Source organism: Mirounga leonina, unplaced genomic scaffold (genome assembly GCF_011800145.1).
Source record: "Mirounga leonina isolate KUSES-001 unplaced genomic scaffold, KU_Mleo_1.0 Mir_171, whole genome shotgun sequence".
NCBI lineage: Eukaryota > Metazoa > Chordata > Mammalia > Carnivora > Phocidae > Mirounga > Mirounga leonina.
In genome coordinates this window covers 7,523,152-7,539,128 of record NW_023270436.1, presented here as the reverse complement: position 1 = coordinate 7,539,128, position 15,977 = coordinate 7,523,152, and the positions used below count along the sequence as shown (strand labels likewise).

The following is a 15,977-nucleotide window of genomic DNA, read 5'->3' as shown; positions in this document are numbered from 1 at the left end:
GGAGGCAGTGGTGTCATATGAGCGACAGACAGCTGTCAAGAGAGTCACGCAGAATCTTAGGGGGCAGGAGTCTAGGATGTATTCTTTGCAGTAAGTCATGACCTGGTAAGACGACGGGTCCCTCTCTGCGCTTCCCCGCCCTGCCTGGCGACCTTGCTGGATGATCAATGTCAGTTCTAGCATTCCAGGCCGTTGGCTTTGGCTCTGGTTAGGCAATGCCAAGGGGTGGTGAGCTTTCACCTCCCCCAAATCTTCCTTCCTCCCGACTCCAGACATCCCAAATAAACACAATCTAAGTAAAATCAGCTCTGCAAATGCAGCTTGTGGACCAGTTCCCCAGCCTCAGCTAAGAGAGATCCGAAGCGCAGAAGCATTCTCACGGGGGCAGCAACAGACCCTGCCAAGACCCGCAAAACTAGCCGGCGCGCGGGCGCGCGGGGGCGGAGCTAGGGGCGGTGCGTGCGCATGCGCGGGGGCCTGCCTCCCGGCGAGGGGGTGGGGCGGGCGCTGGGGCGGGGGCTGTGACGTCAGGTGCGCGCGTGGCTCCGGCTGCGCAGGAACAGCTGGTGCCTCCGAAGGCGGCCGGCGGGCGGACGGGCTGGGGAGCTGGTGGCCGCCCGCGCCGCGCTGCGGGAGCTGCCACCGCCGCCGCCTCGCACCGCCGCACCATGTCCGGCCAGCTGGAGCGTTGCGAGCGCGAGTGGCACGAGCTGGAGGGAGAATTTCAGGAATTGCAGGTAGGGCCGGGCCACCTGGTCGCGCAACTCTGCTACCTGCGGTGCAGTGCCTTCCCCTTCCTGCTAACCCAGCCGGGGCGGTGGGGACCATCAGGGTCCAGGCGGCTGCCTCTGGCTGGGCACTGGGGGGCTGGTGGTCCTCGTGGGCCAGCACCCTCCTGTCTCCCAGCACTTCAGTTCTTCATCCACTTGGGGCGCCAGGTCGAAGCTCCCCATTACCCCGCCTTCGCACCGGCTCTTTGCTCCGCGCACCTCCTTTTCTGCAGAAAGTTGGTCTGTGGCCTCTGAGGGGAAGTTCCAGGTGTGTCATGTGGGGGAGGCCTGAGGGGACAGATATGTGCTGGGACTGACAGTACAGCCCAGCCCCCACCTCCGCAGGGGTCTCGCCTAACCGCACCCCCGTCCACCTGCTTTTGGCAGCCCAACTTCTCTGTTCTGGTGGGGCAGCCCTCTTTTCTGCAACTACATTTTGAGAGATGTGCTTGGGAGCCGTTCACCTTGAACCCCTAGGGTTTGCTCAGGGATTAGGGACCCCTGTTCTGCGTCTTTGAGGCTCTGTTGTCTGTGCTCTCCTCTGTGCCGCTGCTGCAGGCTGAGTTTGGCGTTGTGGATGGCATCTGTCAGTTTTGACAGCTGGGTTGCCTACCTCCGTGATAGAGGCTGCTCCCAGCCCTCACCCATCTGGCCCAGGACCTTATGCCGGGTAGGGTGAGGGCAGATGTAAGAGAGGTCCCTTGAGAAAATTGCCCCTGTGGGGTCCTGGCAGGAGGAACTGTTACTGAAAGGAGGTTCAGACAGGTCTCAGCTACCAACTCAGGTGACTAGAGATACCTCATATGAAACCTTGCGGTTGGCCAAGAGGGACTCCTGGACCAGTTTGGGAGATGGGGCTTTTTCCTCTCCAGCAACTAGATTGTGTTTGTTTTCTCTGAAGTTGGGCTCTGTTTGCCTGAAATCACATTGCACAGTTCCACCCCACTTCTTCCTATCCTTGGCTGGAGCAATGACATTTTCCCTGTCCATGTACCTCTCGTCTCAGTTGGTGGGCCTCTTACAGTGTCCAGAGGAGGGGAGAGGAGATTGATTGTGATGGGTCTTCTGGACCTGAGGCAGTAGGCCCTGATGTTTAAAGAGAGGGGTGCAGCAGAGACGGAGCAGGAAGGTGGGGGCGAGGGGTCTATTCTAGGAATGAGCAGAGAAAAAGAATCCAGAACCGGTATGCCTTTCTTGGCCTGTGCAGCATGTGTGGGTTGGTGCCCTTTCCTTCAGGTCCAGGGCTTGGGGGCCGATCCAATTCCCAGGGGATCCTTCTGGCTCCAGTCCCATCGAGAAGATTCAGCTGCCTCTTAACACTTTGTCTTACTGGGCTGTCAGGTCATGTTCAGCTGTGGAGTCAGGAAGGGGTGTTAGGATTGGGAGTGGGAGAAGAGTTTTGTTGTTTTTTTTAAAGATTCTATTTATTTATTTGTCAGAGAGAGAGCACAAGCAGTGGGAGTGGCAGGCAGAGGGAGAGGGAGAAGCAGGCTCCCTGCTCAGCAGGGAGCCTAACGCGGGGCTCGATCCCAGGACCCTGGGATCATGACCTGAGCCGAAGGCAGTCGCTTAACCGACTGAGCCACCCAGGAGCCCAGGAGAAGAGTTTTCTTGTGTGGAGATTTTGTTCCTGAATTCCTCTCCCTTGCCCTGACTTACATTAGGAGGAGGAGTTGTCTTAACACTTCAGAGCCATGCAATTAATGCAATCAACAGCAATTAGATAGCTAGTCTTGGCAAGCAGAGCTTGCAAAGGAGACGTTTGATTTGTTGTTGTGTTCTTACTTGGTATCTTTGGGGTTCCGGTGTGTGAGGGACAGAGAGGAATTGGGAATTCTGGATTTTGTCCCCTGGTGCACAGCAAGGGCTGGAGAACAGCTGACTGGGGGGAAACCGTGGTGTCCCCTACTCAGTTCTTCAGCAATGGGGGAACTGGAATGGACTGGGCCTTTGGGGAGCAGGGACCCTGCTGGCCTCAGGCTTTGGTGGACAACTCCTGGGTCAGAGGCCAGTGATAGATGGAAGGCCACAGAGTTCCCCGTGAGTCAAGATCATAGACATTGTCTATATCTTCATAGATGAGGAAACTGAAGCTTGAGAATCTAATTCACTCAACTGGGGTCACATAGCTCTTGAGTGGTAAAGCTGCTACTAGAACTTAGTACTCTAAATGCTTAGTTTGGATGTCTGTCATTGTGCTGGGAGGCCTGTCTCTCTCTTCTCACTTCCATATCCCCCATAATAAATATGAGAGCTTTGAACTCCTGAGATGAAAGTTTCTGGGATATGTGTATAATAAGTAGGGTGTACATTGTCATTGGGTATGTGTTGGACAGACTTTCAGATATGAGACATTTATTGGAGAGCAGGGAGGTCACAACAGGTAGGCAGGTGGACGGATTGGAACTAGAAAGGAAGGATTAATTTTTTTACCAGAAAATTCCTGTCTGTCTTAATTTTCCTATATCTGCCTCTGAATGTGGGATTTGTAGGTTTCATGTTTGTATCTTTCTGATTCTGTCTTTCTTGGGGTCATAGCTAATATCTCTGTGTTTCACCTCTCCTTCCCTTTTTCAAATGAAGGGAGGAAAGAGAAAACCTAATTGTCAGACCCAGAGGATTGGAAAGGTCTTTGGAATCCCCGCCCTGCAAAAGTCATAATCTCTGGGACTTTCTAGAGGAAAGGATCTGTTTTCTTTTGACTGTGATTTGTATCTGCCAGGGCCTCACTAGACTCAGGGGCAAGGTCAAGTGGCTATGGGGACTTCGCTTTTGGCTGGCTGGGTGAATTGAGCATCAGAATGAGACCAGCACATGTTTGGCCCTGTGGCCTGTGGTGTGACCACAGAAGGTCACTTACAGACACCGTGGCAGGTGATTTAATAAGCGTTTCCTGACTTGCATCACTGGAAACCTGACCCCACCCCTTCCCATCCAGAAAGGAGGTGGCCCGAAGAGGCCTTTCCCTAAACCTAACCTCACAGAAATGCAGGGTCCTGGTAGGCCACTGTAAAGATTTTGGCCTTTCCTACCAATGAAACAGGCACCCCTCTGGCTGCTGTGTATAGAACAGACACGAGAGGGATAGGGTAGTAACAAGAAGGTCAGTATTATTTTATTAAAACCCTACGAAATAGATCCTGTTATCCCATTTTACAGAGGAAAAATCATATACCCAAAGTCATATGTCTTGTAAGTACTGGAGTCAGGATTCAAACCCAGGCTGTTGAATGTCAGGCTCTATACTCTTAACCACTACCTAAGGCAGGTCTGTGCCCTGGGTACTCTTTTCGTTTCTCTTCCATCTTGCATTGCTTTACGGGTCTCTTTCTTTAGAAGTGCATTATGTAGAAAGAACCCTGGACAGGAAGTCACAGTTCCTGGTTCAGGCCTGAGGCCTGCACCTGTCTAGTATCTGACTGTTAGCAAGCCACCTCTCTGAGCTTGAGTTTCTTTATCTAAAAAACAAAGGCTGACAGTAATAACGGTAAGAGCGAACTGTATGATACATGGATGATTCCATTTAATCTAAATGACCAACCCTGCTTTATACTGAGGCTAAGAGATGTTAAGTAACTTGGAAGTCATGGAATTTTGGAATTTGAACCCAGGTCTGCTGGGTACATCAGATATTTTTTGGGTTCCTAACACTGTGGGCTCCCAAAGTATCTTGAGACCCTTGGCTCTGGAAAGAAACTTTTGAACTTGTGGGGTCTCATTTCATTTGTACAGTGCTTTATATATGCAATAAATATATATAATATAAATATATATGCAATAAAGCACTGTACTATAGATATATATAAATGCATATATATAATACATTAGTCAGGATTCTTACTTGCAAGTGGCAGAAACCCCATTCAACTGGCTTTAAGCCAAAAAAAGGAATTTATTAGCTCAAATATTGGGAAATCCAGTGACAAATGGCTTCAGGCCAGGCTAGATCCAGGGGCTCCAATGATGTGTCTGTGTGTGTGTCTCTCTCTGTTTCTTCTTCTTTTTTTTCCCCCTAAGATTTTATTTATGTATTTATTTTATTTATTTATTTATTTATTTATTTTTTAAGATTTTATTTATTTGCGAGAGAGACAATGAGAGACAGAGAGCATGAGAGGGAGGAGGGTCAGAGGGAGAAGCAGACTCCCTGCCGAGCAGGGAGCCCGATGCGGGACTCGATCCCGGGACTCCAGGATCATGACCTGAGCCGAAGGCAGTCGCTTAACCAACTGAGCCACCCAGGCGCCCTATGTATTTATTTTAGAGACGTGTGTGCGTGCGCAAGTTTGGGGGAGGAGCAGAGGGAGAGGGACAAGCAGACTCTGTTCTGAGAGCAGAGCCCAAGGTGGGGCTCAATCCCATGACCCGGAGATCATGACCCTAGCCGAAACCAAGAATTGGACGCATAACCGATTAGCCACCCAGGCACCCCCCTCTCTCTTTCTTCTATATCAGCCTTATTCTCAGGCAGTCTCTCCCATGTTGGGGCAAACCCAGGCTGACATCTACCAGCTTAGCAAATCTGGCCAAAACAGAGCATCTTTTCCCTGGTAATTTCAGCAGGAGTCCCAGGGCCAACTGTCATTGTCCCCACGTGGGTCACATGATTATCCCTTACTTAACCAGTAACTGTGGCACGGATTGGCTGGGCCTTGGTTACATGTCTCCGCTGGAGCCCAGGACTGGAGTGAGGGCCACTCAAACCATATGAAATAAAAACGAGGGAGGGATAGTCCTATAAAGGAAAATGAAAATACTGGTAGTAAAAAAAGAGAGAGGGATGCTGGACAGGCATCTTTTGGGGAGTAATAGAAACAGTCTACACCTGTAATTCCCAGACTGTGTCAAGGTACCCCCAAGGAGCTGCATCAACCTCCTAGTGACACTATGGGATAATTTCAATTTTCAAGGGAAACACAATGACATCTGTCATACACCTCTTAAACTGCTAACTTGGGGTATTTCGTACTTGCACATTAGATCACACTACATTCTTTTTGATGATGTCATATCTTTGTAAAGTTAGGTTTTTAATGATCTATGATTAAAATCAAGTACTGTGTGAAAATCCACGTGGAAAAAGAAATGAGGTTGACAGTGTCCCATCTGATGCCAAGGTTTGAGAATTTGTGCAGAGCCCAATAGGCACACACATTCCATTAGTAAATAATTTTGGTTATTTCGGAATGAAATAAAAACGGTTTTGTCAATTTCTGCGTATTCTTTTTTCCCCCCAAAAAAAGGCTACTGAGTTGTTAGGACATAAATACTTTTCAATTATTTGGCCTGAGGACTGTGGAAAGTGTACTGAGACATGAAAGGCACGGTGAACCAGCAAAGTTTGTGAACCTTTGTTTTATGTCCTGATTGTGGTGGTGTTTACACAATTGTATATATTTGCCAGAATTCCTTGAGTTGTACACCTGAAAATTGATGAATTGATATGTAAATTATACCTCAATAAAACCGATTTAAAAAAAATAAACCAGTATATGGCCTGTTACATATACCTCATCTCCTAACCTCTTCACAGCTGAGGAAACTGAGATACAAACAGCTTATATGCCTTTGCTAAGAAGTGACAGACTCTGGGTATAAAGAGTTTAGGTTATCCTGCCTCCCAAATGTCTGACACCCATGTCTAATACCTGCACTTACTGCTCCTGTAACAGACATCACGAATCAATCCTGGCACATGACTCAGAATTCTTTCCAATGTAGAGTTGATGCTGTTTCGGTGAAGTCAACTCGCCATCCTTAGTGATGTTTTCATGGTGATGAGTCTTAGTGAAGTATACTCAGCATCCAGAAATCTTTATTTGAACTCGATTCCTTGGTGCATCCTACTGGGTTGCCCACCAACTTGCAATGCTTCTGGGCCGGACCCCTGTCTGAAAAGGCCATGAGATTCCATTGCTGGCAATTCTTGCAGTGCACGTGGGCTCAGGTTCTGGATCTTGTGATTTAGCCAAGTCGTACCGAGCAGACATTTCCAGATGTTTCACAGCTGCACCAAGACCTGGAATCATTAACCTCATTTTCCCACTGGGGCAGAGCTTGGGGCCTCAGAGAACAGGAGAGGCAGCAGATTGCCTAAGCCTCCACCAGAAACCCACTTGTTTGTGTCTTCCACACGTGGTGTAAAAGGATGGTAATTAGCCGTGTAGGAAAGGAGGGATGGGCATCCCAGCTCACAGAGCCAATGTTAGCGCTTCTCTCTCTCTCCCTCTCTTTTAATTCATCCTACATGTTTAGAAGTAATACATAGCCGCAAAGTTAAATATTCAAGTAGAGATGTTCAAGAATTTTCAGAACTCTTGTTTGTAACAACTAAATACTGGAAACCTAGTGTTCTTTCAAACGGATGATTCCACTGAACATCCGTAGAGTGGGGTATGATGAGCAGAACGAATAAACTAGAGCTACATGTGTCAACATGGATAAATGTTTTTAAAAGAAGAGCAACATTGAGTGGAAAGTTGGCAGAGACATATATACAGTATGACATGTATGATAAAATTAAAACCATTCAAAACAATACTATGTATTGCTTGCTGATACATGTTTATATAGTACAGGGGAGTGATATGGGCCAGATTCAGTATAGTGGAGATTGGGCAGGGCCCTGGTGAAAAGCAAATGACTCTCCCAGAAGGGTCTCACTCAAAGCAATTCAAAGGGACTATATGCAGAGGTGTGGCAATTTAAGGGTGAGGCCCCTAGAGTTGGGGCCAGTCCTGTTCCTAAAGGGGTAGAGGGAGGGGGGCCATCACCAGAGCTTGGCCAAAGCTTGTTGCTGGGGAAGGAGAGCTGCAGAACAGGAGCTGTAATGGTTGAAGGCTGCAGCAAAACAGAGGAGGCAGGAAGAACGGGATGCTGTGCATCCGGTAGGCTAAGCCCAAGTGGGAGGCAGGGTAAGGGAGTCCAGGGAATGCAGTCCATAGGGGTCAGCCTCCTCGGGCACAGAGAAAGAATTGATCTGGGGTGAGCATGGGAGCAGAAATAACCAGCAAAGGGGTTCCCCTCTTAGGGGGCTTTTTTTTTTTTTTTTTAAGATTTTATTTATTTATTTGACAGAGACACAGCAAGAGAGGGAACACAAGCAGGGGGAGTGGGAGAGGGAGAAGCAGGCTTCCCGCTGAGCAGGGAGCCCGACGCGGGGCTCTATCCCAGGACCCTGGGATCGTGACCCGAGCCGAAGGCAGACGCCTAACGACTGAGCCACCCAGGCCCCTCACTTAGGGGGCTTTTAACTCTTTGCGTACTACTATTATTTCTTAAACTGAGGGTGAGAATATGGGTGCTGATGTTTATTTTCTATCAGTTATATGATTTTCTGTCTTTTTTTGTATGCCTGAAATATTTCATAATAAAATGAGCAGGAGACCAAAATGTAACCCAACAGTACCAAAAGGCTTATAAAGAAAAACAGCTCTGGGGCACCTGGCTGGTTCAGTCGGAAGAGTATGCGACTCTTGATCTTGGGGTCATGAGTTCGAGCCCCATGTTGGGTGTAGAGACTACTTAAATAAAACTGAAAGAAAAGACAAAAGAAAGGCAGCTCTGTAGGTTCACTGTCAATCATTTACATGATTATGACCATGCAGATATTATTTACTGCAGAATCGAGTAGTGTACTATGCTTGTATTTTCTCTTTTGCAGATTTTAACTAAATTTATATAGTTAGCATTTGATTCTTTACTGGCAATGCTTGCTTATAATTATCCTCTTTTTTTACGTCCTAAAGCTCCATCCTTAGATACTCTTATCAAGTGTGTTTCTTTACTTTGGCCTTGAACTAGACAAATTAGGGGATGGGGGGTGGGGAGGTTAGCTTTGTGCTCCCGAATGGAGTCTTTTCTTTCTTTCTTCTGCAGCTGCTTGTCTGCTTTGGTGCCCCCAGCACTCTGGGTTATTTTTAGAGGTAGCAACTCGATGTGGGAGTCAATCACATTTAATAAGCTGGTACTCCCTGCACCAGTTGCAGAGTGTGGACTCCCTGTGTTTGGTGTTTCCCGTGTTCCAATCCACCGCTGCCAAGTTTAGAAATAGAAATAGTGGTTTGGCAGTTTGTCATTTTCTTTAAAAGTTAAACATACATTTACCATATGACCAGTAATTCCATTCCTAGGTATCTACCCAAGAGAAATGAAAATATGTCTGCACAAAGATTTGTACACGTTCATGGAAGTATTATTTATAATAGCCAAAAAGTGGAAATAACTGGAATGTCTGATAACAGGTGAATGGATAAACAAAGTGTGATGCATCTATACCAAAGTTTCATTGTTAAGTAGCAATAAAAGCAGAATAACACGTGCTCCCCCCCATCCGAAAGTACAGCCTTCCAGTGAAACCTTTCATGAGTCAGAATGGCGTAAAGTGAAGAGTATCCCCTGCTTTACGAAAGGTCGAGTCACACCACTGCTTTCTCGAAAGACCTCCATTAGTACCTGTTTTTGCTAACCAAAAGAGATCCGAAGAGGATTTTCACTTTTAGGAAAAAAGCCATTACCTTACTAATGGCGGTCTTTCATAAAAGCAAAAGCAAAATGGCATAACGGGAACTTTCAGGAAGCAGGGATCCTACAACATGAATAAACCTCAGAAACATGATGCTGAGTGAAAGAAGCCAGACCCCAAACCACATATGGTATGACTCCATTTATATGGACTATGCAGAAAAGACAAATCTATAGGGACAGAAGGTAGGTTAGTGGTTGCCAAGGGGCTGGAGGGAGGGGTGTGGGGGGAGCAGCGATGTTGTCACAGACGTGAGGGATCTTACTGGGTGGTGAAATGTCCTAAAATTGGCTGTGCCAATAGCTGGATAACTGGGTAAATATATAGGCATCACTGAATTGTACACATAAAATGAGTGAATTTTATGGTATGCGAATTATACCTCAAAGCTGTTAAAAAAATGATGGCTTAGGCTTTTGGTTTGTAGAAAAAACACCCAATTTGATTGTTCAGAGATCTACATTTTGGGGTGCCTATTTAGTTAGTGGCTTGATGAAGGATTCATTCGACAGGGCTACAAGTCCTTGTTTTTGGTGTCTTTAGGATGATAGTGCCCAGGGCAAGAGGTTGGTGATAATGAGTCCCAAGATTTGTGGCTTCTGTTCTTACCTGGTGTGATTAACTTTGCCCAGAAGGAAGACTCTGTGCTTTGGCATTTTAATCTAGATTCTGACACTTGCCTCTGAAATGAAGACCTTCAATCCGAACTGGCAAAGCCAAACCAAATAAAACAGGATTTATTTGTTTGTGTAATTAGGAGGCCAAAGGTATACTATCTTCAAATATGAGTCGATCCAGGGGCTCAAATTAAACCATCAAAGCTCAGCCTTCATCTGCCTCTGCCCTGTTTTCCCATCAGTTGGATTCATGCTCAAGCAAGACAGCTCCATTAGCTCTGGGCTCACATGAGCTCTTCCTCCTTCAAACTAGTGGAAGAAGAGCTTCTCTTTTTCAGCAGTTCTGGTAAAAACTATCCCCCCCCCCCCCCCAGCAACTGAGATTTGTTGGTTTTGAATGCCTGTCCCTGAATTAGCCAGTTGGGTCTGGAGGCTGATACTCTGGCCAGGCCCAGGTCATATGCCCTGGAACCTGCGGCAGGTTCAACCCCATTCCTAGCCAGATTTCAGTAACTGAGTGTGTGGAGGGCTGGATTTCCAAAGAAACTGTGGAGACATTAACCAGAAGGGGAATATCTACCTAGTTGGCAAAAACAACAGAAGGCTTCCATATGGTGACCAGTTCCTTTTGAGGCTACAGGTTCAAGGCTGACTGGATGAAAGCTAGGATTGGATTGCTGCAGTGTGGCTCATCCTGCCCCTGGAAGAAGCATTTCAAAGCACAAGTCTAATTGAGGGTCTTCTGGAGACACCCTCATGTGCAGAGAATAGCCAGGGATTCCAAGGGAGGACAAGAATTGTATTCCCCACCTCCCAGAACCACCCCGTGGACAGTCCATCAAGAAACAGCTGTTGTAGGGGTGCCTGGGTGGCTCAGTTGTTAAGCTTCTGCCTTCAGCTCAGGTCATGATCCCAGGGTCCTGGGATCGAGCCCTGCATCGGGCTCGCTTCTCCCTCTCTCACTCCCCCTGCTTGTGTTCCCTTTCTCGCTGTGTCTCTCTCTGTCAAATAAATAAAATCTTAAAAAAGAAAGAAAGAAAGAAAAAATGAAAAGCACTGTAAAAAAGAAAGAAAGAAAGAAACAGCTGTTGTAAAATGGTGCAGCTGGGAAAATGGTATGGTGGTTCCTAAAAAAATATTAAATGTAGAATTACTATTTGATCTAGCAATCCCACTTCTGGGTATATACCCAAAAGAACCGAAAGCAGGGACTCCAAACAGGTACTTATACTCCCAAATGGTCATAGTAACATTACTCACAATAGTCAAGATATGGAAGCAGCCCAAGTGTCCATCGAATGATGAATGGATAAAGAAGATGTGGTAGATATATATACAATGGAATATTATTCAGCCATAAGAGAATGAAATCTTGCCATTTGGAATGATGTGGATGGAGCTAGAGGGTATTATGCTAGGCAAAATAATAGAAAGACAAATACCTTATGATTTCACTCATATGTAGAATTTAAGAAACAAAACAAGCAAAGGGGGAAAAAAGAGGCAAATCAAGAAACAAACTCTTAACTATAGAGAACAAACTGACCATTACCAGAGGAAAGGGGAGGGGGAGATGGGTTAAATAGGTGATGGGGATGAAGGAGGGCACTTGTGATGAGCACCTGGTGATGTATGGAATTGTTGAATCACTGTATTGTACACCTGAAAGTAATATAACACTGTATATTAACTAACTGGAATTTTAAAAAATGTAATCACTTATCCCCCCTTGCCCCCCAAAAAGCTCCCTGCATTTTCTTCCCAAAATATTTCTGAGAAGTCAGACATAAATTATGAAGAACTAGAAGGGTTCACATGTTGTATGATTCAGTTAAACTATATTCTCTTCTGTTTGGCTTTCAAAAAAAAAAAAAAGACAATACATGTTTCTACTTATGTAAAGTATCTAGAGGGTCAAATTCATAGACAAAGTAGGATGGTGGTTGCCAGGGGCTGGGGAAACAAAGTGGAGTTATTATTTGATGGGTTTGAAGTTTAAGTTGGGATGATGAAAAAGTTCTGGAGATGGAATGGTGGTGATGGTTTCACAATGATGTGAACATATCTAATACCACTGAATTATACACTTAACATTATTATTTTAATTTTTTAAAAAGATTTTATTCATTAGAGAGAGAGCACGAGCAGGAGGGGCAGAGGGAGAAGCAGACTCCCTGTTGAACAGGGAGCCCTGTTCGGTGCTCAATCCCAGGACCCTGAGATCATGACCCAAGCCGAAGGCAGCTGCTTAACCGACTGAGCTACCCAGGTGCCCCTACACTTAAAATTATTAAGATGGTAATTTTATATGTGTTTTATTAAAATTAGGGAAATTTTAGAAATTTTAAATGATTAAAATGGTAAATTTTATGTTATATGTATTTTACCACAGTTAGAGAGAATAAGAGGCAGCTGTCTAGAGAAAAGTCAGAATCCAAGAAATGAATTGGTAACCTTTCCTACTGCTTGTGGGACTGGTATGAGGGAATCAGCAGAGTCTGGGCGTGGGCGAGGAATGCCCTGGAAATGGAGAGTATGTCACACTAAGGGCCCTGTTTCTGACCCCCCCCACACACACCTCCCCCCAGCCCCACATTGTCCTCCTCATAGCTGACAAATCTTCAGTCTGGAACCAAAGACAAGAGTGGACCAGATGTATGGTCTCCAATATAAGATGTCCCCTGGGAAGTGGCTCTAGCTGATAGCAGAGAGAAAGAACCAGAGGGGAGCCAGAGTGACTCCATATGCCAGGGGACAAAATTGTGGGAAGGCTCACGGACTTCCTATCCCTACCTGTTCTGATGTCTTAGGATGGAGCAGAAAATATCACCAGCAGAGATCAGAGAAGTGCCTGTAGAAAAGTAGATGTCGTTGAGTGTTGGTGAGGTGTCGACAGCTGTCATAAGCTGTGGGTGGGAGTGTACAGCCATTCTGTGGGCAGTTTGCCAAGATCTATTAAAACTAAAAACAAGGCTGTGCACTCTGACCCAGCAATCCTTCTTCTCTTCCCGAGAGAGATGCTTGTGTGTATGCCTGTGAGGATGTCAGTCAATGTTGCATTGTTGGTTATAGGCAGAGACTGGAAACAACCTAAATATCCAGCAATAGAATGGCTCAGTAAGCCGTAGTATGTCCATAGCATGAAATGTTCCATAGCACTAAAAAGAATGAAGTATATCTATACATTCTTATGTTGGTAGATCTTCAAGACATATTGTTGAGTGGGAAAAAGAAACTTGTGGAATCCTATCTAAATTCTGATACTGTTAATATATTTTTAAAAATCAAAAGTATGTACTTTATGGTATAAGCTAAGCAGCTATAACAAAGAGACCCCAAATTAAAAAAAAAAAAAAAGGCTTAAATGAGGCAGCATCTTTCTCACATAACGGTCCAAAGGGAGGTGTGGTCCAGGGTAAGTGGTGTTCGGTTATGTGTTGCTATGTAAAACAACAATAATTACATTTTGCTCTTGGATTCTTGGGGTTAGGAGTTTAGACAGAGCGTGATGGGAATGGCTTGACTGTGCTCTGCTCTGTGGTGTCAGGGGCCTTCGCTGGGAAGACTCGAATGGCTGGGAGTAACTTACATGGCTGTGGCTAGAATCGTCTGGAGGTTCTTTGCCCACACATCTAAATGTTTGAGCTGAAATGACAAGAATGTTTGTCTTAGTTGAGACTATTGATCAGAGTGCCTACATGTGACTTCTCTATGAGGTTAGGATTTCCGTACAGCATGGTGGCCTCAGGGTAGTTGGACTGTTTGCTCTAAAATCAAGTGTTCCAGGGGCGCCTGGGTGGCTCAGTCGTTGGGCATCTGCCTTCGGCTCGGGTCATGATCCTGGGGTCCTGGGATCGAGTCCCACATCGGGCTCCCTGCTCAGCGGGAAGCCTGCCTCTCCCTCTCCCACTCCCCCTGCTTGTGTTCCCTCTCTCGCTGTGTCTCTCTCTGTCAAATAAATAAATAAAATCTTAAAAAAAAAAAAAATCAAGTGTTCCAGCAAATAAGGCAGGAGTCACATGGCCTTCCATGACTTTTTTCTCAGAGACTGTAGTGTTGCTCCTGCCGTATTTTATTGGTCAAACCAGCCACAAGCCTGTCTATATTTAAGAGGTGGGAACAGAGATCCCACCTCTGTCTGCGAGGAGTGCTGAAGGATGGGCGATCGTGTTTTAACACCATCACAAGTGGGAAGCTCTGTCACATGAGGTCAGCCGAGGTTGGTTTGGCTGGGGGAAGGGACACTGGGCTTTGCCATTGACATCATGTGGCTTCCATCTCTGGTTTCAAGGTAACTGCATCTGTTGTCGCCATATCCCAGTCAGGAAAAGGGACAGTGGAGGGCAAGCAGCTCCTTATAAAGATGTGGTTCAGAACTTCGACTCATCACTTCTACCTGCACCCATTTGGCGGACTCATCCTGTTGCTACACGTAGCTGCAAGGGAGGCTGGGAAATGTCTGTTACTGGATGGCCATGTGCCCAGCTACTACTCACGGGGTCCCGTTACTAAAGGAAGTAAAGGAGACTAAGTATTAGGGACAACTCATTTTTGCAGCAGTGTGTATTTTTCATATATATGTATATATATTTATGTGCATATAGGTAGAAATAGGTCTATATAGAATGTAGAAATGCATAGATAAATAGACTACAGTCTGGAAAAATACATAGACAAAAGTCTAGAAGAAAGTGGTAACTGTAGTTACCTCTGGAGAAAGGGGAGAAGACAGGATGCGGGATATTCATAGCCGACTCCAGCCATAGCTGTAGCGTTTTAATTTTTTTTTTTTAAAGATTTTATTTATTTATTTGACAGAGAGAGACACAGTGAGAGAGGGAACACAAGCAGGGGGAGCGGGAGAGGGAGAAGCAGGCTTCCCGTGGAGCAGGGAGCCCGACGCGGGGCTCGATCCCAGGACCCTGGGATCATGACCTGAGCTGAAGGCAGATGCTTAACAACCGAGCCACCCAGGCGCCCCTGTAGGGTTTTAATTTTTAACAAGGATAATGTCTTCATGTTTTACTTAAGAAATTAAATATTAATTTAAATCCAAGAGGGCCTGGTGAGCATCTGGCCGCTGATGTTGCAGTCTTGGTCTTATCTTTCTGTGGTGGGACGCAGCACCAGGGTGTGCCAGGAGGTCGCATAGCCCTTTATCTTCAGGAATCTCTGCTGCTGTTGCTGGGGACTCTTGTTTCAGAGGCCCCACCTTCTCAAAGCCTATGTAATTTGCTCGGGATCTCTCTGCCCCATCCTTCCTGTCCCGTTCTGGAGGGTTTCCTTTATTACGAGCAGATTAGTTGAACATAGGACGGTCGAGGAATTCAAAAGGGAGTAAATCGCAGCCTCCCTCTCCACAGATTACTTGTTAATTACAGATAGAAGGCTGGTCACTGTAAATGGAGAAAGCAGTGGGCAGCAAGCAATCAAAGTTAACATCACAGACACTGTGTCCCTCCTGATAGGAGACACTGAGGACACAGCATCACTTTAATGGCATTTCTGTCCCAAATGCATATCCAAAATTCACTCATGAGGAAATATCTGACAAACCGAGATGGAGGGACATTCTTCAAAACAACTGGACTGAACCCTTTAAAGATGTCCATGTCATGAAAGATGAAGAAAAGTCGAGGAACTGTTGTAGACTAAAGGAGCCTAAAGAGATACGATAATCTGATCATTGTACTATGGACATATAAGAGAATGTCGTGTTCTTTTTTTTTTTTTTTTAAGATTTTATTTATTTATTTGACAGAGAGAGACACAGCAAGAGAGGGAACACAAGCAGGGGGAGTGGGAGAGGGAGAAGCAGGCTTCCCGTGGAGCAGGGAGCCTGATGCAGGGCTCGATCCCAGGACCCTGGGATCATGACCTGAGCTGAAGGCAGATGCTTAACCGACTGAGCCACCCAGGCGTCCCGAGAATGTCGTGTTCTTAGGAAACATGCACTGAAGTATTTAAGAGTAAAGAAGCATGTTGTCTATGACCAACTCCCAAATGGTTTAGAAAGAAGTAGGCAGGGGTGCCTGGGTGGCTCAGTCGTTAAGCGTCTGCCTTCGG

General features: G+C 46.0%; 1 protein-coding gene across 1 annotated transcript in view; it reads left to right on the top strand.

Annotated features, from left to right (window-relative positions):
- The first annotated feature begins 547 nt into the window (after positions 1 to 547).
- Positions 548 to 15,977, top strand: part of TMEM120B (transmembrane protein 120B) — a 41,282-nt gene continuing 25,852 nt past the window's right edge. Inside the window, exon 1 of the mRNA XM_035016950.1 lies at positions 548 to 737. Within this exon, the coding sequence (XP_034872841.1) occupies positions 669 to 737 (69 nt within the window). The 5' untranslated portion in view covers positions 548 to 668. The remainder of the gene's footprint in view (positions 738 to 15,977) is intronic.